Here is a 25,295-nt window from a genome sequence, read left to right on the forward strand (position 1 = left end):
CAGCCCTGCCCAGGGCCCGGGGATGCGCGGGCGCCCTCGGGGCTGTAGCGGGAGTTGGGCCCCGCACCTCGAGGGATTGCCGAGAGTGAGGCCGGGGGCTGGCAGCGGGGGCGGCGTGGGGAGGCCCCCCCGTGTCTGCCGCCTCCTGGTCGCGGTGCAGCGCGGTGGCGCGAAGCAGCGCCGGGTGAAGCCGCGGCTCCTTGATCAGTATTTCTGTTGTTTGCCCGGTGGGTACAAGCTTTGTAGCTCCCTCAGGTGAGGCAGTGTGGTCAGCGCGTACCCCGCGGCACGTGAAGGTACAGTGCTCCTCCGTGCCTGACGTGTTAAGCCCCAAAGCGGTGCTGCCTCGCTCGCGTGAGGAATGTGCATCTGCACGTCGAAGGCGGTTAATTCCATCGGTTAGTCCAGCTGTGGCGTGTGCTAGGAACGTCCTTTGTATCTTCGTTGTCTACAACGTATTCCTCTACGGAAGGCGGACCGCCGCTTCGGACATCAAATACTTAGGGTGGTCTATTGATGAGAACCCGTTTTCGTAATTGCGATCTAAGATAAGGCAGAGTCTTAAACTGTGGTAAACAATAAAAGTCCGCCGTATTTCCTGATACAGAACTGAAGTCCATAGTTTTGCCTTCAGGGCAGAGAGAGAGTTTTCAACCTTCTGCTGACCAACAAAAGGTGCCAAATGTTCTGAGGAAAAAAACCCGGCAGTTACTCTGAAGCTAAATACGTTACTATTAGAAAACTCAGATGGGTAGCACCAGCTTTTTTTAAACATCTTTTAAAATTAGTGTGAGTGCAAGGTTTTTACAGGCACATCTAAGCTGGCAGAAAGCTACTGCCTTTTCATGAACAAAACCAGGTTGGCTTTTGGTGTCTCATTTATCATTAGTGAAGACGAACAGATTCAACGCGGTGTTATTTTGCTGTATAATTCAGAGTTGAAGTTTTTTCAGATCTCGAAGTAGTGATACCTACAGATAGCTGAATTAGAAACCTAGGAAAACCCAAGATTTCCCACTATGATGACTGATCTCATCTAAAAGATGAGAAGTAAACGAGGCCTGATGTTCTCCTTGTTTTCAGCCACTGAAGGTTACATTCACTTTTTGTGATAAAAGAAAAATGAGGGGTTTAGTTCATGAAAACCCTGAAGTGTGCAGTTCTATTTTGTCATCTCAGTTTCCTAAATGGTCCTAATTAGGCAGGAAATTTGTCACTTCCCGCTGTGTAGTGCAGATTCTGTACGCTCTGTTACGTTATAGTATAGGTTTGATTTTTTTATGTTGGTTTTTTTTTTAGCAATCAATAAAAGTGTTTTTCGTGAATAGTGGGCTTTGTGGCATGTTTTAAATAGAGAGTTCCTATATTATGGATGCAGAATATAGCAACTCAGTGACTATTGTAAAATACTGTGAAAAGAGCAAGAATTTAATGTAGAATCACGTTTGTAAATACAGATGGAGAATTAGAGAAGAGCAAATTAGATGATTTTCAGGAAGGTATGTAGTAATTCTTGGAACTTTGAGCTTCATTATTTTAACCGGCTGGAATATGCCACTGTTCCAAGTATGTACTTTTGTTATTCCTGGATTGCCTTACATTAACTAATATGGAAGAGATCAAATCTGATCAGGCAAAAAAGCATCTTACAAGATTAATTGTAATGATAACTGAGTTTATTCAGATTGGGACACTGTGATTGCTGAACTTTGATATACCATTAAACCTTTCCTATTTTAAGGGGAGATTAGACGGAGTAAAGAGCCTTTTTCTTACCCTTGTTGATTAATGATCTATATTTACACAAGTCTAATGCACCATGCCAAAGGTCATGTAATTCTAAATTGGAAATGTGTATAAAATAATAGCACTATCATTAGAGGACTTTATCTCTTAATTTTTTTGCCACAAGAGGATAGACTTTTATTGAATAAATAAAGGTAAATAGAAAATGATGCACTCACTGGTGAGTTTGGCAAATCTAGGCATTTTACAGAGTGCTGGTAGACATGAGGTAAGCCTAGCTTTTGGAAAGATGTTTGTTCCATTATAAGCAAAAGCATCTGCAAAATTAATTTACTTTTTTTCTTTTTTGTGGTGTGATTTATTTAACCTTTGACCATAAAATTATTTCCGTACTTGGAACAGGTATGCAGTTGACTTATTTTGCTGTTGTGTTCTATGTTGTGTCTCATTTTTTATTTTAAATTTGAGAGCACTTAAGCATTTCATTTGTTGTTTGTAACTAGTTTTTCTGAGGGGTGGTTGAAATCACTCAACTAATCATAAGAGGCTTTTCCATGTTCCTGCAATCCTCAGTGAATGATTAAGGTGATAGAATCTGCTGTATTTTATAACTATATTTAGTTTTCTACTCTTTCAGATTATAAGTATTTTCTAGCCAGTTGTGAATTGACTACTTGAAAAGCAGTACTTAATAACTGTAGTACTTTTAAAACAGCCTTTTGGTATACTGAAGTATAAATTGCAAAAGCAGATTTATTTTTCAGTAATATTTTCTGTCTTCATTTCTTGTCAGAAGTGTTATTTTTAACTTGCTGTTTTAGTTGTGACAGTAAAGCTTTGCTTTATAAGTCAAAACATTTTAGTTAGTGAAAATATTGCTACCTTGTCAGTGACACAATAAAGAACAAAACAATTTTTTTTCTTCTTATGAAGTCCCTTCTGGTCATCCTTGCTCATTTCAAACATCCCTAGATTGTTGGATACTTAGTATAAATGCTTTGCTTAATACATGAAATAAACTAATGGCACCTAGCAACTGACTAATCAGCACTTCTGTAAGCCCAAACCAACCCTAACACATTGACTTTTTTTTTTTTATTAACTTGGTTTGGTTTGGCTAGCCAGCTGACCAAACTGGTTGCTATTGTAGGTAGCAAATATGAAAGGACCTGAGAGTATGTAGCCTGTGGGGGACAGGGGAGAAGCAAGTAACATTGTGAAAGAGATGAGGGGGATCTGAGCGTACGGTAGTGCAGATGCTTGAGGACCTAAGTGTAGCCTTGGCTCTTTCCTTATACTGGTAAGATGCGTGGCCAAGCGGTATGTTTGGCCCACTTTAATGCTATTAAACTCTCTTAGCCCAAAATCAGAATGGCCGCATAAAAACTGCCTATTAATAATAATCCATACTAACTCCTAAACTGTACAGGGGAATTGCTTGGGTGAGTGTTAGGTGGCTTGGACCAAAATGGTGCCAAGGATAATGCAACCATATAGCCTGGCAGTATTTAATGCTGCATCTTAATTTATTAGGATATATGTAGCCTGGGTGTCCAGTGAATGTGAGTTAGTGGTGTCTAACAGGAGGTGTTACCTGGGGAGAACTTGGAGCTATTGGCTGATGGGCTATCGGAGAGATAGGTACGATGATAGTTCATTGCTAAGGGGAACAGAACACATTCATAGAAATCTAGGTTTCATTAGTTCCACTGTTTACAAAACAGCTTTTTGTATTAAAGATTTTGTAAAGGATTCTGAATTTTCTTGATTAAAAGATAAAGCTGTGTAATATTTTATTTGCCTTTATTTGCCTTCAAGCACTTGTAGGCTTTGCTCCACAACTGGGAGGGCCTAACATTTTTTCTTTTGAGAAATGAGTTTCATGTAATTGCTTGTCTGCTTTATGTAAAATACAAATACTTTATGTAAACATAAATATTTAGAGATTTGTGATAAAGTTAGATTTGCTGGCAGATATTAATCTTTGCATTGAAAGCTATCGGCGGGCTACGATGTGACTTCCTTGATGATGCTGTCAGGATAGAAGCCTGATTAGGAAAGCTTCAATATAAATGTCTTCAGGGGTCATTATTACTTAAATAAACTACAGGGTTTTTTAGAAGGCTGGAGGACTACTGTACTGAAGTATTTGGCTATTGCCCAGAAATACATAGCTAATTAAACTGTTGTAGTGTTGGTTTTTATTTACTTTCAAATAACAAGTATCAGACAGACGCTGAGAATCCTGTGCTGAGATTTGATGGCAGAGAACTTCTAGTAATTTAGACAAATAGTCTAGAAATAAATATTTCCTTAAAAGACCTGTACTCATCCTTGATATAAATTAGCATGCATTCAATTGTTAGCTTCAAGTCTATGGACCAGTTATTTTAATGAAAGTTGTAAATTACTTTAAATAGCATGGTGAATTCTAAGGAAGAAGCAGCTGCTGTGTTGAGCCACTTTTAACTGAGGACTGAAAATGCCAGCAGGTAAGAATACTTTGTGTTTGATTTTCAATATGTATTTTATAGTCAGAAATAGATGCAAATGATAGGAGTTACTTCTGTCTATAAATTTTTTGTAAAATTTTTGTATAAATTTTTTTTGTAAAAATTGTAATGACAATGGTAAATATGCTGTAGCTGAGGATTCAACAGCCTTTTTCAGTGGCATGCCAGATGCATTTTTAATTCTTTAGCTACAAATTAGGCATTACCTCAGGGGGGCTAGAACACCTACTGCTTCAAGGGTTAAAATGCTGCTGATAGCAGTATCACGATTCACGGAAGGGTAGGGACTCTCAGCTCCAGCTGATTTTGGATCAGTGCATGCTCCTGCCTCTTTACAGATCTGTCTCAAGGTGGTGCTCCTCTGGGTTCCAAACTCAGTAAGAACCCAGAGTTGCAGCTTCTCCTGGAGACTGTCACCTCCGTTATCAGTGTGCTACTGTTCATAAAAAGTGAAGGCAATAATTTGTCCTCTGCTTTGGCTAGCACAAGTTTTGTGCTGATCCTGATGTGTTTGCTCTTCAAAATGCGCTTTCTTCAGGGAACAGAGTAGGCAATGCCGACTTCAGCAACAAGTAGTAGCCTAGTGTGTTTGTACAATGTTGCTGAGTTACCCTTATGTGGTTTATGTTGTCAGTGGAAATTCTTAACTGAATAGTAAGTGAATTTCTTGGTAGACTTTCCCTGATAAAATACTTCTTGTCCTTTGCAATTTTAAAGCATGATTACGTACTTTTTTAGCAATGGTCATTACTGAGCTAGTGAGTCATACTCTAGATTTGTTTTTGCAGTTGAAAGTGAGGCAAAGGCAAAAACCAAAGTCCGCTTTGAGGAGATCTTCAGACGTCATGCTGGCCTAACAGACACAAAGAAATCAAAGAAAAATAAGTTTCACTCTCAAGAGAATATTATGGTGAGTTTGAACACATGCAAGCTTGCTTTGGTTGCCTTCCTTAACAGAAAAAAGGTCAGGAAAATGTATTGTAGAAAGGAGATGTAAGCATTTAAAAAAAAAAAAAGTATAATATATATTTCTGCACATATCCTTTGCTTTTGATGTGGCTTTTATTTGTTGCTTGTGTACCAGCTATGCATCTTTGTAATTTGGAAGTATACCAAAATTATACAGAATAGAATACTGGTGAAAAGAAAGTGGCACATGCAGGCATGCACTCATTTAAAGTCTGCCAGTACTTTTTTTCCATTCACATTTTTCAGAAAAGTTTTAAGATTTTCGAATTCAGTATTGATTTTAGTGGGAGTTTGAGTGATGGGCTAGTAGAATTATGTCTGTAAAAGTTTTTAATTTTAAGAGTACTGCATCTGTGTAATACAGGTACATCTGTGAATTGAGAACTGGTGTGAATTAATAATATTAGAGATAATCATTAACTTTATTCTATTTCCTAAAAATTACTGGTATAAGAATAAGAATTTAAAAACAATATTAAACAACATTTGAAACTTCCTTTTTGTTTTTAAATTGATCTCAGTAATCAGCATATTTCTGCATGTGCTGAACTTTGTGTCTGAGTGGTCCCATGTTTACATGTCTACTTAGGCAGTATGCATGTATAAAGATTTCTTTTAAAGATTTTGGCCATAGCTTGTGACTTGTAGATTAGGAATGATTCTATCACCCTGACCTTATGGTTAGATGACATTTTTCTTTGTGGCATTATCTCTCATTAAAAGAGCATCAGAGGTTCCTCTGAGTTATGGTTCATATTGTAGTTTTTTTACCTGAACAGAGAATAAATGTTTAAAGTGAGTCCTATATATACTGATCACTGACTTATAATGTTTGGAATTTCTTCCTGTTAGGTTTTATACTTTCAGTCTTTTTTCTTATAATTGCATCCATACCAGATGCTGGAAGTGAATGTTCATTCTTTAATACTGATTGAAGACAAAGGAGTGGTTTTTTTATATAATATCAGAATGTTACATGTATTTATAAAAATGTGTTCGGAATAGTTATATTAAATTTAGCGTTGCTATGCTGAAACATAATTTTGTCTTTAGATTGACAATTTGAAGTTGATATTTGTGTGGATTTTTTTATTTTGCATTCCTTGAAGTATATGGTATTTAGTCAATAGCCTATACAAAGAATCAACGTGATGTCTAAAATACAGCATCGAGGTGTTAGAGCATGGTTTTTTTCCTTTTTTTGCTGGCATATGTATAAACACAAGACTAAATTCTTCCTTGGTTAGGTTTACTTTTTTGATGAAACGTGAGTTTTTAAATCTGTACTTTGTAAGTATGGTATAAGTATTTTTGAGCACATAATTGTATGTTCATATGCAACTACATATTACTCATAAATATTTTAAGCTTACTTTTGTTTTAAAATTGGTTTCCATTCCAGAAGTCTCTGATGTAAAACACTAGTGTCTGCTAGAAGAAAGCAGACTGCTTCTTTCCTTTGTCTTTACTGAACCTAGCTTTTCTTAGATAAATAAAACTTTTCCATCGTAGTCCACTGTTTGCTTGAAACCTGAGTTCTGGAGCTGTAGGAGGTTACTGTGATTTTAAATGACAGACTTGAGGGTAAGGAAATTGCCTGCTTGCCTCTGTGTGCTCATTACCTGGGGAGCCTGCCTGGAGAGAAGGGAAGCAGCCTGACTGGAAGAGGAAAGGCTGTTACCAGTACTGCAGGATGAGTTTGAAGTCACAACTGATAGGAATGAGGGGCTTGTAATGGGGGTGGAGATAGACATCAGCTGTGGAGACACGTCTGCTTTGTTGTTCAATAGCCACAGGTGCAATGGTTATGAGGCCTGAAGGCATGGCTGAAAAAACAAGCAATTGGATCACAGTCAGAAAGTGAATTTGCTAGCCCTGGAAGGGTCCAGGGCTAACAGCCACTATAGTTACCTTTTACCAGTTGTGCCTCCTGTTACAAGTTGTTAGAATGAGGCAAGCCTCAGACCAGGCAATGCCCAGATACATTAATCTCTCTAAAGTCAGTGTGAAAATGGTTGAGTTTCTTTGGTTCAATGTAAATTTCATGGTAGAAAAGAGAATATTTAACTTGGAAAATGTCAGTGAAGTTTTCTACCAGGTGAAAAGCAAGATCCCTTTATGGAGGCAAGAATTTCTTCCCTAGACTGTAGTCTGACCAGTTTACAATATTGGGATGGGCATGCATCAATAACTAAGGTTTTGTATTCAAGGCAGAACTGCAACAGATTTATCCCTTTGAAGCTTTTTACTTCCTACCTCACTGAGTCCGCTCCTTCCCCCTCTTCATAAGGCCCTGGATGACAGGTTGGAGTCTGGAGTTCCATGAGGGTACAGGTAATAGGAGTCTATCTCCAGGCTAGAAAATCCTTGTATTCTTTTGGGTAAGATGGATGTTTTACAGGTTTCTTCTGACTAATTCAGTACTTTAGCTTCTGTCTTAGAAGTAAAACACAACCTGCGGAGCTTTGAGGTTATAGGATTTTCCCAGGGTCTGTTTCATAGCCCAATTTCTTCTATAAGCTGACAGGCACTGAATAATTGTTGAGATTTCCAGTGGTTTTTAGCACTTTGTTTCTTATATTTAAAATAGGAGAACTGGTAATAATTGGCTATCTACTTGACCTACACATTTTCTCAATGTTTTCTGTTAAAATTTGGTGAAACTTCTCCAAGCCCATCCTATCTGTAATTTAAAGTTCTTCTAGCTTTGAGCATCTACATTTAGTAGTCTTATATGAGCAATGGCAGTAAAATTGGTTCCCTAGTGGATTAAAATTTTCTTAAACATCCCACCCAACTAGCCAGCACCGTAAGTACATTCATTACCAATTCAGTTGTAAGTAAATGGTCTTGTACAACTGGTACATATCAGCCCTTCAGTGCGCTGGTAATGTCCATTCCTAATTTTTCAAGGTGTGCCTGTATTATGGGAAGAAGTTCAGGTACCTCTGTAAATGTGGTTAACTGAGTTTCTGGATACCCTGGGCAAAATCACTTGATCTGTTTCCACTCAAGCGTATTTGAGAAGCCTTTTTAAAAAGGAGTAAGATTATTAAGCGTTGTCCCTGCTGTTCAGCTTTGGAACACGAATGGCAAGGACATGACCTGGGGTAGGTTCATTGTGGTACAAGCCTTGTGTGTTAGCCCACCTGTGTGCATCTTGGCTGCTGCCCATCTCTTGCTTCAGTCAAGCTAGCAGTGCAAGTAGGTCTGTTCTCAGGGAAGGGTGCTTCCTCTGCCCTGTTGTCGTAATGTGGCCATGGAGCTTGTTTTGGAAACAAAAAAAGCGCCTTCCCATTTGTTCCATGCTGTAAGCTGTGGAGGTCAGGTTCAGGTCAGCATCACTCTGAGGTTACTCCAGAGACAGGCCTATCCTCTAAGCTGATTTTCCAGCCTAACTGCTTTTTCTAACAGTTCAAGTGTGTTTATATAAGGACAATTGCTCAGCTGATATCTCTGTCCTGCATTTCAGACAGAGAATCTATACTGGTATACCTGCCCTGGTATCCCTGCCTCTGCCTGAGACCTAATCTGATGGTTTTTATGAACCTCTTGGCTTTTACTTTATCGTTTTGTGACTCCCCCCCATCTTTCCTCTCTGTTTAATTACATCATGTAATTACAGCATGTGGAAAAAGTGGCCTGAGTTAAGATTATATAGGCTATGTATCTGAGGAATTTGGGGTTGAGATGCTGAAGCAGCTTTGTGCTGCCTGCAGTATCTATTAATGTTCCTGGAATTTGCTGTAGTTTGTGTTTTATTTCATTATGAGGATATTCTGTATTTTTTTTTCCTATGAGTAAATTTACTATAATTAAGTGATTGTGTGTTGCTACTATTCATGGCACACACTTGTGGACATATGTTTTTGTTTGTAGGTATAATAAATAACAAGTTCTAGTAAATATTTCAAGCAAGTTTTTGCAGCAGCTAGGTTTCTTTGAAGAAGTGATTCTTGAATATCAGTTATTTTAGAAATTCTTGAATAGGTCAAAGATGAGGGCTTTTTGTTTAGGATTTCTCAAAGAATTCTACTTTTTGGGCTTAATGGATTAATGGTCTGTCAAAGGCAAAAATTAGCATGACCTTAGTTATTGGTCACTGTTGGGTCTTAATTGCCAATGTGCTTTAACCTTCATTCCTTGTATTCTGTAGTTCAAGCTGTTCATAGAAATGCAGATAAGGAAGTGGACAATCTATTAGAAAGCATTATTTTGTTTTTTTAGTTTATACAAAGCTGCTTGCTCTAACTTTTTTTTTTAATTTCCCTTACTCTGCTCTGTATTTCGAGTTATTTATAAGAAATCTTCCACATCCTTTCAAGTCATTGATTTATGAATAAAGAGGAAGTTACTGGTCTATTTAAGCAAGTAAAAGATGAAGGTACAAAGACAGGTTTTTTCATGATTTGATATTGAGATAATTAAACTATTTTTAGACATAGGATGCTAAAAATAAAGATACCTACTGAAAAGATACATGAATGGCTTTAGATTTTTCTGATGTATTAGATAAGCATACTTGGATGAAATTCTAGACACTTTCTTATTTTAACTCATACTTTATTAAGACAGTGTTGTTTAATATGTAGCATTAGTAAGTCTATTTAGAGCATTTTTAAGCTTTGTCTCTGGTTTCAGACATCAGCTTTTATTTCTGTGTTAAACTTTGTCTTGGTGTATTTTTCTTGTCACAATGCTTTTATTTGACCATTTTTCTGTACAAATAATAAACTTCCTTGATATTTTTTCTCTTATGTGTTTTTACTCATGTACTTCAAACTTTCCTTTCTTTTTTCTCCCTTCTCCTTCTTCATTAACACTCTCCATGTTCTCTCTTCAAACATCAGATGTGAATAAAACAAGATAGTGATGGTTTGCAGGCTCACATAATTGAGGGCATACAATATGGAGGCAGACTTGCACATTAAGTGTTCTTTCTAGTCATGGAATATTATTCTTGCAGGTGGGCATTTTTAAGTCAGGATGCATCCTCCAAAGCATGATTGCCATTGCAACTTCATTTTCTTATAAGCTTGTACATTTTGGTGATCACTTATTACATATATTGTTCTTTTTAAAAAATGTTTGAGGCAAACATGCTTCTATAACTGGGAGAAGTATCCCAGCTAGAAGGGGAAGATGTCTGTGTTTGAGGGAGAAGGATGGTCTTGGCAAAGAAAAGATTGTTTGGAGATACTTTTATTTTCACCAATTTTTTTTTTTTTTAAATTTGCTTTGTGTTTTAAAGTCCTTTCTAATGTTTCGTGTGGCGACTTGAGAGAGTTTTATGTAAGACAGAGTAAATGAGCCTCAGCAACTTTATAGACGTTCCGTCAAGGAACAGAGAGAGATCTGTGTGTTGAGCTCCTGACAAAATTAGGCCTTAGTAATTAGCTGTGTTATTTGGAGTTATCATCGAGTCATAGAATAGTTTGGTCTGGAAGGGACCTTCAAACCTAAAGTCCAACCCCCCTGCAATGAGCAGGGAGATCTTCAACTAGATCAGGTTGTTCAGAGCGCTGTCCAGCCTGGCCTTGAATGTCTCCAGGGGTGGGGCATTATAACTTTTAGTAACCAGGAATAGAAACCTGAACAGGGGAGGAAAGTTTACAATGTGTTTTCTAAAAAACATCAAAAACTGGCAGAAGGAGTGCACAGACAAATGCATTAGCTGAAATTTATCTTGGCTGTTTTTACTAGACTGGTCTTTAGATCAACTATTTGTCATTCTACTAAGAATAATGTGGTGGGTTTTTTTCAACTTTATAATTAAAAAAAAAAAGTTTTAATGGAAATCTGTTTTTCAATTTTAGCATTTTTTAATATAATTTCATTGTCAAACTTTGGCAAGCAACTATCAGTAAAAGAGACTACAAACAACTGAGTCTGAAGCCTGTCTCTAACTTGTATTTTAAATGGATGAAAATACTGGATGTCATGCTGTATGTATTCTTGAAGTCTTCCATAGTCTAAAGCATTGACATCTGTTTATGGAGTAGACTTGTTGATTTATTTTTTTTACTGGATATACATAAAAGTAATTTAAAAACATAGTTAAACAAAATTGAGGATGAAGTGCCCAAACACAAAATGTTTTTTTCAGTGTGAATTTTCTGTTGCCTTTCAATCTGTCACTTGTTAATTTTAAACAAGAAAATAACTAGATCTTTGATTTCATTTTACTTCCCGTAATGTTGCTAAAGAAATAACATAAAGTACTATGTTTATCCTTAGGACATGATTTTGAGTACAAGTATGTTTTATGTTCTTTTCATTTATAGCTTGACACCTTTAGAAGTAATGTTGATCTAGCTAAGGAAAGTGTGAATGATGAAGCAATTATAAACAACACATATAATCCTGAAGAAGACAGTCCCCGGTTTACAAAAAATAAACTGAGAGAGAAAGCCTCAATTGCAGAGAAAATAAACAATGATATTGTTAGTGGAGAGGAGAACAAAAAACCAAAGTCTAACAAGAAGAAAAAGAAATCACTGTTACAAGAACAACTTAATGAGGAGGAAAATTTATATGAAGCTAAATTGGAGAGTTTTGAGAAAAAGATTAATGATTTCCCAAAGAAGAAAACAAAAAGTAAATCACAAACAGATGTATCTCATCAAGAAGGTGATAGAAAGATTAAAAATTCCTTGACTGAAGCAAGAAATGTAACTGAATTAGAAGAGGAAGAAGAGCTAATTCGAGCCTATCAGCTGCATGTGGCGGAGGATGAGGCAAATGCAATTAAAAAGAAAATAAGAATGAAACTTAAAGAACAGATGTCTGAATTTACCTCCACTGTTCAAAGCCATGAAGTTGTATTGAACAGTGAAGTGGGCAAAAAGAAGAAAAAGAAGAAAGAAATAGCAGCTTTAAGTGAAGCTGAAACAAGGTACCATGATAAACTGTATACCATGTGTCTGTGAATCTTAAGTGAAATGTTTCATTTTGTTTTAAGATGGGCAGAAGCTTTCTGATAAACTGTACATATTTTCTAAGTGATGAACTGGATGATTCTGTTATGAAAAAATATTACCAAATACTCTTTAAAAAAGCCATCAAGATTAATGTTTAACAACAAAAAAAAATCCTCCATTACTATCTGATGCTTATTTTCTGTGGAACTCACTCTTAACTAACTTAAGGTAATTTTGTGCATGTTTTTTTTAGTGATGAGTGATGGCCCTGATCCAGAAGAAGAGTATTAGCTTAGCTCTATTCACATGAATGGTTCTGCAGTTATCTGAAAATTAGGGGGAAATCAGGTGGGGAGAGAAATGAAAAAGGCCAGACACTAATGCATTTTCAAGATTTACAGATGATGTGTTGCAGAACTAAAGAGGAAATTTTAAGTGGATTAATAATGGTAATGAGCAATTGTATCCATATATGCAGTAGAATGCAATTCCTGACAGGAATCTATTACACTGCAGTGCAATGTCCCTTTCTGAGCTACAGCATCATCCAGTAGAAGATGGCAATGAAAATCAGTCATTGGAAGAACAGAAACTAGAGGAAAGCATGGAAAACCAGAAACCTAAAGCAAAGAAAGTTAAAAAGAAAACCAGAAAAGGTCTGCCAACAGTCTTTTTTCTTTTCCTTTTTTTTTTCACTGCTACAGAAATATTTGTCCATAGTAGTAACACAGAAGTGATTGAGCTGTTGAAGTTACTTACGTTTCTTTAGTTACTTAATTGTATTTGTGTTCTTCCAATTCTGAGCCTAATTTGTAAGGAAGTTTATTTGATGTATCAATCTAAAATCTTGAGAATTCATTTCCTGTAAACAGTTTTGAAATTGATAAGTAGTTAAAAAGCGGGTTTTTTTAATCACAAGATAATATTCTATATACCACCTTTACAGTGTATTACTTAGATGCATATTCTAATTGTATTTTTATTATTTTATCATTTTTATTGACATTATGCTGTAAATTGTGTATCACCAATGTTTTAACCTGATGCTCAATTCAAACATAAGGAATACTTTTTCACGCAATGCATAGTCAAATTGGAGAATTCATTTCCTCAAACGTTGTGGAGGCCAAAATAAGAAATTCGTTTAAAAAATTGAGATTACAGAAATTGATGAGGAATAGGTCTTTTGATATCTATTAAGCATGGTGGTCTCACTTCTAAATGAGGAAGTTCTGAAAACAATGTTTGGTAAATTTGGGAAAAATGCACATGGAGAAAGCATCAGTTTCTGCTTATCTTGTTTTTTACATTTTTCTTAAAAAAACCCAAACAACCAAACAAAACCTACTGTAGGGTGTATTCCAGAGCAGGGTATTGAACTGTATGGATTTCAAGTCATTGTGGCACAGAAGAAACTGTCAATCAAGAGGAACACCTCGGATTTTAAATAAAAATGTTTCTTAATAGGAATCGATTATGTTAATTAATATGTTATTCATGTGTATGTTCATACATGTTTAAAATGCTGCAAATTTGATAATTTTGTTTTAACCTATTACATAAAGAACATGTTAAATATTTTTACTTTACTGTTGATTGCTAAGACCATACAGAGCATTTTTACTCCTTTAAACTGTCAGTAGTGGAACATAGTAACCTCTATTTACTTTGTTCCTATTTCTAGAAGAAAATACACAAGTGGCTGTAGAAAATGACGAGGAAATGAAGAATTCAGAAATCTCAACTCAGTCTAAATTTGGTGTTGATGATGGTCGTGTGTTGGGAGTTTATATCCATCGATCTGATCGACTTAAAACTGATCTCCTGGTATCTCATCCCATGGTTAAAATCCATGTTGTTGATCAGAGAAGTGGCTTATACGTCAAGAAGGATCATAGGTGACTTTTAATAAACTGTTTCTATCGTCAAGGATTACTATAAATACATAGATTCTTCCCTAGCAAATTAAAGATGAAAATGAAAATAATGCTGAATTTTAAGCTTGCGAGGTCATTCATTACATTACTTTATACATCTATGATAATGCATATATATATCTAGAGTAGATTAGGGTGGTATTTTTCTTTTCTTTTTGATACTATTAAATGCTCTGCATTGCTCTATTGCTCTTGAGGTCCCTGTATTTACAGCGTAGTTTATTCTGTATTTTTTATAGAGAGAAAATGTACTAAATCTCAAAAATATGTAGAAGTGTCTGCCTTTTATAAAAAACTTTTAAAATCCTGAAATGAAGTTTAGTTCTTCATATTTCTAATCAGTTCAGTTACTTATTTCCACTGTCACTATGCATAATTTTCCTGAAAAGCAGATTTTAACAGTGTTTAAGCAGTAGACTGTACCCTGATCATTATGCGTAGATTTGGTAACAGTAACTTGGTTGTTAGTATTTTGAACTTCAGCTTGTAGCATTTCTATATACGTTGTAAATTGTCTTAAATTTTGGGTGGGTTCAGAAATTTTTTTTCTAAAATCAAACAAATGGTATCTTGTATGTTTCTTTGCTTTCTGAAAATACTGTTTTGAGTTGGGTTTTTTTAAGGTGCTATAACATTTGTAACTGTTTGGAAATTTTCAAACAGCAAGAGGAAAGTTTCATCTTATTATGAACAAGAACAAATAGAGCACGTTCTTCCCATTATGACACAGCCATATGACTTCAGACAGTCTAAATCAACGATTCCAGAGTGGGAGGAGCAAGTCATATTTAATGAGTGTTTTAGTTATTTTATTCAAAACACTGAAGAAAGCCCTCGGGTAATCCTGTTTTTTGAGGTAAGGTTAAATATTTTACATCCAATTTATGCACATTATGATTTTCTGTTTGTTTCTTCAACAGTATATATTTGACTGATTCAGGTGTTTTATTTTGGTTATATTGGGTTAATAGTATAGCCTTAAGATACAGAATTAAGTGGAGATACCAAAAGTGGTATTGGTGATTGCTAATACTAATAAACATTTTTTTTTATAGCAAAAACCCCCTGTTTTGATAGTAGTAAGGAGGAGAAAGCTTTCTTATTAAATTAACTGTCATACTTCTGGGAAAGGCTGGTAAGATCGTTCCAGATCTGGATGGGTGGCACCGCATATAAAGGGTGGAACTTTTCCCTCTCACATTCTTCACATTTCCCTTCACAAAGATGAAGATGTTCCCTGCTTGTAGCAACACCTCTTTTCCCTTGTACCAATGAGCAAGCTGTTGCATTGTTTTCCATTAACATTTTAGACATTTACTTCTCTCCCATTCTTCACAAAGTAATTATTAATTCGTTCTCAAATACAAGTACGTTTAAAGGAAAAATTGTAAGGTATATATTCAACATGACTTTGAGCTTAAGTATGTCAATATTTGTAAAGAGACAATCTGTAGTATTAACCTGAAAATGGGTACCTACTACCATAAATGTTTTTTCATTCCTTGTTTTTTTTATATTTCAAATAGATTGTATATACAGTATCACCATATATTTCTTTATGTTCTGTGATACTCGTAAATGAACACATTTATAGGATTAAGAGTCCTTAGTTCCTTAACACAAAAGTAATTACATTTGTATGTAAAGATTCTTCATGGAAATCATGTTAATGTTGGGACCAAAAGTATGACTACACTGAAAGTGTGCCATTTGACTTCAGCATGGTTTATGAAATATCAGTTTGAAGAAAGCATGATTCCAAGTTTCTTTGCATACCAGATAAACCTCCAGAAGTGGCTAAATATGAGAAGATTCTGGTCACTGACCAGAAAAATGAAGAATGTCATGGATATCATTCAAAGTGTTCAAAGTCAGGTTGGACAGGGCTTTGAGCAGCCTGGTCTAGTGAAAGATGTCCATGCCCATGGCGGGGGGATTGGACTAGATGATCTTTGAAGGTCCCTTCCAACCCAAACCATTCTATGATTGATTCTATGACATAAGTGACAGAGCTAGGAAAGGAAAACTAACTTTTTGACTGCTGTTTTCCAGCTAGATTAATGTACAGCTGGTTTTAGCTGTCAGATTTGTGATCTATATGATTTGTGAACTATACAGGATTTATGAAGACTACTCATTAATATTTTCTTTTTTTATTGAGACAGAAGGGAAGCAAGAATAGTTGTTTAAGACCAGACATGCTTTTTTTTAAAGCAGGTCATAAATAGTCATCAAGTAAATGCATAAGGTTCTGTTATTTCTAATTGTGTACTTGTGTGGAAGTACTGTTTTTGTAATTGCTTAAAATTGAAATCTGCTTAATTTAGTGAATCACATCTAGCATATTTTCAGCAGTATTTTTTAATTACCATGAAGTATATATTCAATAGAAATATATTTATATTCCTACCAATACTTTCAGATCCTTGATTTTCTAAGTATGGATGGAGTGAGAGCCAACTCTGATGTACAAATTCAGGAACGTGGTTTCCGAAAAATTTGTTGGGCTTTTCTAAAGGTATTGTAAATATCTAAATGAAGAAACAAAATTTATAAATCTTTTTATTCACTTATCTAAAAGACATTAACCATACTAAGTGGGAAAACATTTTCTAATATTTCCAGGCAACAAAGATGGAGAACCAAATTGTTGCTTGCTTGGATGTTCTTTCCTTTCCCTCTTCCTTTGCCCCATAAAACTCACAGTAACAAGCTTGACAGTAAAGAATATGTACTTCTCAAGAAAGTATAGAATGTATAAGAAATTTTTTTTTGTTCATAAAGTACAGAAGGATGTTTTCTTTGAGGGTTTTCTGTGTGTTCATGAGATTCTCTGCAAAAAAAAAAAAAAAAAAAAAAAACACAAAACCACTAATTTCTGTACCTCAACTATTCCGTATTCTAGTGGCGTTTTCAGTTGGCCAGTCTTTGAACAGACTCCCTAACCTAACTATAAAATGCCTATCATTTTTAGTTGCAGAGTTTGAAATGCTGCAGCAATGAGATACAGGTAATTTAGCTAGCACATCATGTACCTTTTTACCCTTTTAGGAGAGACTTGAATGTGCCACTTTGGCCTTTGAGAGTTGGCAAGCTTTAATTTACCTGAGGATAGTTCATTTGCACTTACCTGTGTGAATGGTAGATTTTGACAGCCATTGAGCAGTCCACAACATGAGAAATACAGAAGATAATGGACAGCAAGTTTAGGGGGAGGGAGAGGGACCTCCATATCATTCCATACAGAGTCTCTTCTCAGCTCTGCCCAAGATTAATCTACTGGAATCAGGGGTCTGGTATCCCCTGTCTAGGTGTATAGCTGGTAGGAACTGTGCGTCCAGGCATTCAGTTCAGGAGTAGGCTGTACAAAGGGAAGGATGAATTTCTAACTCATAAGTACAAATAATATTGTGGCCTGTTCTTCATTCCTACTGCATCTGTCTGCATTATCCTTTCATCTGTATCAGTCAAAATAGAAATATCCTGATGAACAGTGAACAATGTTAATGGTAGTAGGTACACTTGTTCTTCAGTTCAATAGAGACAACTCAGTTTCCTCTGAAGTTGGAAAGGTTACTGCTTTGCTGTATCTTCTGCTCTGAGTCAAAGCCTTAGCAATGCCCTTTGCTGCAGCGTTCAAAGTGGGCAGATTTGGAAGAGGCTCTTTGTGGATTGACAGTCCTTTGAGATTTGGACTTGCTGGGTAATTCCAGCAAGTAGTAATTAAAACAAACAAACAACAACAACAAAAAAACCCCCTGGTACTGCAGAGGTCTTCCCACATACAGGATGTTACTGTTGTGCACATGAAGCATGTCTCAAAACTAGGCTGCCAGCTTTAATGTTAGTGATTTGATCCTGGGGGTGTTTAATACATGCTTACTTCATTACCACTTTTAGGGATAATATATTCCCTCAATGGGAAGTGGATTTCAGAGTTTACTGTAGTTGTTCAAGATATTAGAAGTAATCAATGACTTCTATTACTTTTATGTTAATGTAACACATTTTTTTCCTTTTTTTAATCACCCTTCCAGCTTGTAGGTGCAAATGGAGTTCTAAACATTGATGGAAAACTCCGTCTGCAGTTATATTACCCACCTCCGAGGACCAAGTCACATTCAAATGTTGTTGAGGTCTATAACTGGTGGGCAAAATGTCCTAGAAATCGTTACCCATCAACTTTATATGTAACTGTTAGAGGCATAAAACTGCCAGATCATGTAAGTTAAATACATAACGTATAAATATATTTACAAATACACAGACTTTTCTGTAGGAACTAGTAACTACCTTGAGCATGTGAGTGTATGTGTTTGTATGCATGTATATAAAACCTGTACTTGTATACTAGCTGTTATATATGATGCATATGATAGCTATTAACAAGAGCTTCGCATCTTAAGATACATGTTCCAAACTCGTTCCTTCATAGGTGTCTTTAAAAAATAGACTTTTCTACCTGCAACTTTGCGTATTTTGCCATTGACAGTCAGGAAACTTTCAGGGTACTTTCCTGAAGATTGATATTCCTTCTTATTAGAAGAAATGCCATTTTAGGTCACTGGGCTCATGCAGGTGTGTAAATTCTATAAGTGACAGAAGATGTAAGTCACTTAAGTCTGATTCCCTGCGCCCTCAAGCTATAATGAGTCATATTTTTTTCCTCAAATGAAAACTCCTTTAAAGACAGACTTACATTGGTATGTGCTGAGATGTGCATTCAAGGCATTTATTGTTCTACAATGTGAGTACAATATTGTTCTATTATATAAATTTCCTTATATATTTACAGTTGTCATAAGTCTTTCTTTTGCTCACTGTTCATACAATCAAGGGTGATACGTGGAAGCCTGTTGAGATGTGGTCCAAAACCAAGCTAATCTGTGGGATTAGTTCATATGTTTTTGGGACACTTTTCTAATCCGTATACTGGAATGACATCTGCAGATCTCTTGCTCTGTCAGCTGCTGAGGTTGTTAGGAATTCTGTGTGCTTTGCTTGAGCAGCTGTGCTTCATCTTTCTGGAAGTGTTCTGAGGCTGTCTTCTCCATGGTCTGAATGTTTTTCTGGTATATTTAGGTGCTATCGCTGGTTTACAGCTGTCCCTACTTCACAGTCCTCTGTGAAATTCAAGTGATGTGATAAATTTGTGTAGGCCGCCTGAGCTGTGCTTGACTTGGATCCATTAGCTACTGGTATTATTTTGTTCTTGGTCTGATAAATACCAGATTTGCCAAGGCTGGGATTGAGCTCCAGATAAGAGCCATGGCATGATACAGTTTTCTATGCATAGATTTCTGCTTCCATTTAAGATCTGTTACAGATCATGCCTAGTCTTCTGCTTCTCCAGAAGGGCCCACATCTCCCATACCTCCTGCATGGGCTGGTAGATACGAAAATAGATGTCTCTGATAAAACAGGGCATCTTGCATGGAAGTAGACATCTATTTGTGGACAACTGATTTATGCTCTTAAATTGGTTTCTACTTGCATAGTAGGTGTCCAACTTCCCTTTTTAGTCACAGGAACCTAGACAGTTATCCACCCTGAAGTAGATACCTAGCGACTGTCAGCCTGGAATAAAACAGTAATTTTGCCTGGTATTCAGATGTGTTTGAGACCTGTCTTAGTGAAACCAAGCAGAACTGCAGCTGCTGCTTAATGGCCTCTGTGCCCCTCAGCCATAGGGCTGCTAGGCTGCCTCACAGCTTAAGGCTTCCTGTGTGTTCAAGCTTGGTGTAACTTGTAGGTAAGGTTCAGTAGTGTACTTAGAGAAGTTTGGAAAGTATATATGCTTTACTTACAATTATAATCACAAATGTGGTCAGTCTTCCTTTTTCCTTTGCAACACTTGAACATAGTTTGTTCAATACACAACCCTGGTAATATCTTTTCATCTCATGAATGGATTTTGTTGCCAAAGCAGTATTTTGATTTGAAGGTGGTAGGATAATGTCACTGGAACTATTTATGTGCTGAAATGCTTTTTTTTATACAGCGTCTTCACTAGGTAGTAGAGTATTACTAATTTTTACTGACCTGGATAGCTAATAAAAATAGAAAAGTATAGATTATTTGAAAAATCTTTGATACCATCTGATTGACAGAACTGTGGAAGCTCAGATTACTTTCTGACTTGCTGGTTACTTTAAATGAAATTTTTGCTACGCAGCTTTCATGTATTAAGCTTTTTCTAATCTCTATTTTTCAGATGTAAAAATGCAATGCATTTGAAGTCAAAATTACCTTTTAATTTTTTCAGATATTACACTGCTTATTTTAAAAATATTTTTTTCCTGATACTTAGTTTTGTTTGCCTTAAGGTTGCTCCTTCTTTCCGCTCTATGATAGCTGTTCAGCAGGAACAAAGTAGTGCAACACTATGTGAGCTCCAGAGAGAGGGATCTAAAAAATCATGTGAACCTTTTCCAGAGGAGAAGAAGGAGCCATTTAAATGGACAAGATTGCCTGGACAGGTGAAGTGTTTTTCTTTGCTTTTTAAAGGAAAATAATTTAAAGATCTACTATCTTTTTATAACTTTATTTTTATGATCTAAGTATTGTGAAGCAAGTCATTCATTAAAGCAAATTAAAAAAATTACTAAACAAAATACAAAACATAAGGAACTCCTGGAAATAGTAGAGGATGCTTAGCTTCTTGCCAAATATGGTTGATTTAACCATTTTTTCCCAGAACAGTCAGGTATTTTTCTCTCCAGAATTCTCTAGGAATTTGAAAGAGTAGGGATATTTGGGTAGTAGAAGTAAGACCAGAAACCAGTTCTCAGATTTCAGCTTGATTGGAAATATATTTTCTTGCTTGGGTTTGTTTTTTTTTTTGTTGTTGTTGTTTTGGTTTTTTGTTTTTTAATTCCCTCAGTTAAAGTTATTTTTACAGTATAACAGAAGGAACTTTCATTGAAGAATCTTAAGAAGGTTCTTGCTGACTTCATCCTAACTCCTAGTTTTGTATATTTTAAATGCATATGAATCTGTTCATACAAATTTTTCATTCATAAAGGTAAATCAGGTTTAGGTTAAATAATCACATAACTACTCAGGATATTTTAATTCCCATTAAACTTTGAATTTAGTTCTGGAAAAAAGCCCTTGGGTGAAAAAGAGGGAATGTTTTGGGAGAGAGGAAGGGGGACTATAATACCCGTGCAATTTTGTGAAATGTTTCATCTCCAGATATGTTTAAAAAAATCAGGAATTGAAATACAGATGAGGAACACTAAGGGTGATTTGGTAGACCAGAGGTTTGAGTGCCTGTGGTTACTCTTCTGAGTTCACACTGGAATCATTAATTTACTAAAAGTTGTGCTTAGATTCCTTAAACAAGTTTGACTTACACTGTAACTCTACAGCTTATATTATTGATGATAGTCATCATTAAGCACTTCTTAAGATTAAGGAAATTATTTCAATTTTAAATTTTCATAGGTTTTTAAAACTTTCTAGTTGTCCATAGTAATGGGGTTGAAACGAATATACAAACTAGATGTGGCTTAAGTTATGCAGCAGAGCTGCCTCTGTTTATAAGGTTGATTTTTTTCTTTTAGATTCCCCTAAGATGTTAGTAGCTTTTTAGAACTTATGCATGATAGGAACTAAGAAGGTGTTTTAAGCATTGGCTAGTTAATATTCATAACTGTGTAATCCCAATTTTTACCTGAAAAGCTAGGCTTGCCGCATACCAAACAAGCATCTGTTTTCACTGCGAGGTGGAGATATGGGCTGTTTCTGTATTCGTTTCTCTCATGATGGGAAAACGCTGGCAGCAGCATGTGCAGGAAAGAATGGCTATCCCATTGTTTGTAAGTTTAAAATATGTTTTGGGGTTTTTTCTTATAATTCATGTAGTTTGAAATTAAAGGGCGAAAGATGTATTTTTAAATTGCTTTTTTTAGAGGCTTTGTTTTATAATTGTGTTTTGCAAATTGTTCTATGCATTAAAGAACATTGAGGAAAATGCTCTTCCTTTGTTAATAGGGCTGGAACACTGGCTTTTCATACGTGGTAATATATATACAGTTTAATGGTATGAAATTACACTATTTCTACACAGAGGTCTAATGGAAATACTAAAGCAGTTTGCATAAGGAACATATTTTCTGATAATAAGGTTTTAAGTGAAATAACTTTTCCAGCCCCCCCCCCCACACACACTTTTTGTGTAAGTTTTTCTGCTACTCTGTCATGAAAAGTCAGATACCTGGATTGCTGTCATCTCCAGACAGACTGATGGAGGCTGCTGTCTTCCATGGTCCAGTTCAGTTTGAAATACAGATATTTCTTACTACTCAAACTTGAGGCTGCTTTTTCATGGTAGCCTCAACTGCATAGTTCTTAAGCCCTGCATAAGAATTTTGAGATTTAGAGGGAACAGTATTTTAAGTGTATACAAAGTAGATGTTTAAATGCAAGGAACAGTAAGTCTAGATTACTTTATTACACAGCCCCAGAAAATGATCTCAATGTTAATCTATTTCAAAGATTGGTCAGGTAGCTGTCAAAAAAATTATATATAATCCTAATTTGGTTCTAATAATTTGAAGCAAATAAACTGTTTCTTAGGGGTTAAGACATTTGTGACATCCATGAACCACTAGATGGAAGTATATGCTTGGTGTCCATGCATATCTAGCAACTATTTGATCTTGTTCTCCGAGATGATAAAGAAAATGAGCTGATTTAGGCTAGCAGAAACTCAGCCTAAGATTAAACTAAACTTTGCACTAATAATTGCATAAAATTGATTGTAAATACTTACAGATTTTTTTTTTCCTATTTAAACTTCACTAGTGTATGAAATTCCTTCTGGGCAGTTCCTGAGAGAATTTTATGGTCACCTTAACATAGTGTATGATCTTTGTTGGTCAAAAGACAATCAACACCTTCTTACAGCATCCTCTGATGGCACTGTCAGGTCAGTATGATGCAGATGTTGTGGCAGGTAGCATCAGAAGCAGAAAAGAAAGTGGTCCGATTTCATGTCTTCCTACAAACTGCTATAACATTTTATTTAAAGATTTGATTACAGTGTGACTTACTCTATAATAATATAAAAATTGTGATAGAGTTAATCGCACTTTATTGACTATATTGGTTTCTAATGTATGTGTATTTGAGACCAAAGCTTTTCCAAAAACTGTAGTGTCTAAATCTACAGTGCAGCAAAAAACCAAAAGGCTTTATATTTCAAAAAGTCGCTGAGACAGTTGGAATATTTCCTTGGAGAAATTGCTGTATTATGAATGCAGTATTAAGTTTGCAAATTTGAACGTGAGGCAGGAAATTGAAAATTTAAGATTCAAGTTATGTGTGTAAATTGACCACACTGCATTTTTGTAGGTATTTTAGTTTTTGGACACTTAGTTAAATAATTCAAATTAAATTGCTAAAAATGAAACTTGATAGTTTTATTTCTGAGACTGAATGTGTACACATTTTCCTCTGCAATTAAAAAGTGTACTTCAGTGCAGTATTAATGTTAAAATACTAATCTGTTCAAGGTTTAAAAGCAAAACGCTCAAAACTGTAGAAAATACTACATGAAAATATGGCTGTGACACTGCACAATTTTATTATGAGCAACTTCATAGGTTTTCATAGGGCTTTTTTTTTTTTTTTTTAGCTCTTCAGATCCCTATCTGTTGTTTCTGTTATGCAACTCAGTAATGCTACAGGCAGTTGCATAAATGAAATACCAGAAGAATTGTTAAATGATATATTGTATGTGTGGAACTGTTTTGTCTTTTTTTGCTGCTTGTACGTAGGCATAAAAAGAGTATTTTGAGAGCTTTGCTCATGTTTTTATTTTCTATTTGGAAGACATTAAATAATTTTTTTGTATTGAAGTAAATATCTATTTCAGTCATTTCTGTTACCTGTAAGAAGGCCCAGCTGTTCCTCAATTCTTGAATTTGTGGCAGCAAGTTGAAACTGTAGTGGTCTGCCTCCTTTTCTGTGTACTATGCTTAGTCACTGTACAAATGATTAGTTCCTGTATTTATTGTCTGTTGCTTAAGGTCCTTAAAAAGTCTTAGTTTAGGCAAGGAGTTTCTTTTTCTCTTTCATATTGGGAGCACTTTGCCTTTGAAACATGGTAGAATTGAAGGATGAGGACCAAAAGGCACCCCATTGCTTTAAAGTCATTATCAGTTTATTACTCAGATCATCTCTCATGCTGAGTTCTAAGGCAACTTGAACGGAGATTTGGGAATTTATGTAAATTCTTCTTCATGTAGTGTTTTGTTACCCTTGAGCCTTCCGAAGCTTTAGTCTCACATTACTTGTGAGCAACAAATTACCTTTTATGTTGTTAGGGCAAAACCGTTCTAAAAGATAGGTAGACTCCTTGTATCCTTTGCAGATGAAGTTGCAAGTTAATTGCTATAAGAGATTGCAATTTTGTAATGAACTCACCTCAGAGTAAGCTTAGAATTCTTTCAGTAGCCACCAGAGGTAGTCACCCCACCTGGAAGGGTGGCATTCAAACAATTAAATTCCATACTGTAACTGAGCACTCTCTGAAATGTGCTGCCCACCTGTATTTCATGATCCAGGTACCTTTTCATTCTTTATGGGCTCATCTTTGGGGAAGGCTCAATCATAAAATGTATCACATCAAACAAAAAACACTTCCTAAGAAAAATCTGATCTTACAGCTATGGGTGGTAAAGGATAGGAAATAGTTGAATAGTAAGAACTGAATTTATGTGAAGAAAACATCCTTGAGATCACAATCACTGTGTGGTAGGTAATTGTTCTTTTAAAACTTTCTGGAGTTTTATTTATATTAGTCCTATTATTAAATATTAGTGCTATATTATTAGTAGTACTATTATATTAGTCCTATAATTTTATATTTATATTAGTCCTAAATGTTCCTTTGTGGGATTTTTGTTCTACCTTTTTTTTTTCCCTGCAAAACGAATTATACCCCAGAATGTCTTAATTTGTTTATAACTCCTGAAGGAAACGAACCGATCCATTCCATGGAATTCTTTATGTGTATTTTAAAATGTGCAAAATAAGTAAGTAGTCATGAATTTACTTTGATGGCAGAGTACTGTGTAAAGTAGTAAATGTATCTTAATCTTGTTAGAAAGTACCATATTAAAGGATTAAATACAGGTGGAACATATTGGTAGGATAAACAGGTGGTGCTAAGTGTTTGCAAGCATGTACCTCTAGAAGCA

The 25,295-nt window shown here is 35.6% G+C and overlaps 1 protein-coding gene across 4 annotated transcripts in view; it reads left to right on the forward strand.

The window, feature by feature from the left end:
• The window catches only part of AHI1 (Abelson helper integration site 1), a 97,404-nt gene that overhangs the window by 413 nt on the left and 71,696 nt on the right, over window positions 1–25,295 (forward strand). For 3 of the 4 annotated variants that reach the window (XM_010574651.1, XM_010574653.1, XM_010574654.1), the window contains exons 2-12: window positions 4,113–4,238; window positions 5,048–5,169; window positions 11,513–12,123; window positions 12,665–12,804; window positions 13,833–14,046; window positions 14,749–14,941; window positions 16,508–16,603; window positions 18,123–18,308; window positions 20,412–20,564; window positions 21,776–21,908; window positions 22,897–23,020. In XM_010574651.1, the coding sequence (XP_010572953.1) occupies window positions 4,229–4,238; window positions 5,048–5,169; window positions 11,513–12,123; window positions 12,665–12,804; window positions 13,833–14,046; window positions 14,749–14,941; window positions 16,508–16,603; window positions 18,123–18,308; window positions 20,412–20,564; window positions 21,776–21,908; window positions 22,897–23,020 (1,982 nt within the window). In that variant the 5' untranslated portion in view covers window positions 4,113–4,228. The remainder of the gene's footprint in view (window positions 1–4,112; window positions 4,239–5,047; window positions 5,170–11,512; window positions 12,124–12,664; window positions 12,805–13,832; window positions 14,047–14,748; window positions 14,942–16,507; window positions 16,604–18,122; window positions 18,309–20,411; window positions 20,565–21,775; window positions 21,909–22,896; window positions 23,021–25,295) is intronic. The other variant, XM_010574652.1, reaches the window with a different exon arrangement.

The sequence above is a fragment of the Haliaeetus leucocephalus genome, unplaced genomic scaffold (assembly GCF_000737465.1).
Source record: "Haliaeetus leucocephalus isolate CR32 unplaced genomic scaffold, Haliaeetus_leucocephalus-4.0 Scaffold450, whole genome shotgun sequence".
Classification (NCBI taxonomy): Eukaryota; Metazoa; Chordata; class Aves; order Accipitriformes; family Accipitridae; genus Haliaeetus; species Haliaeetus leucocephalus.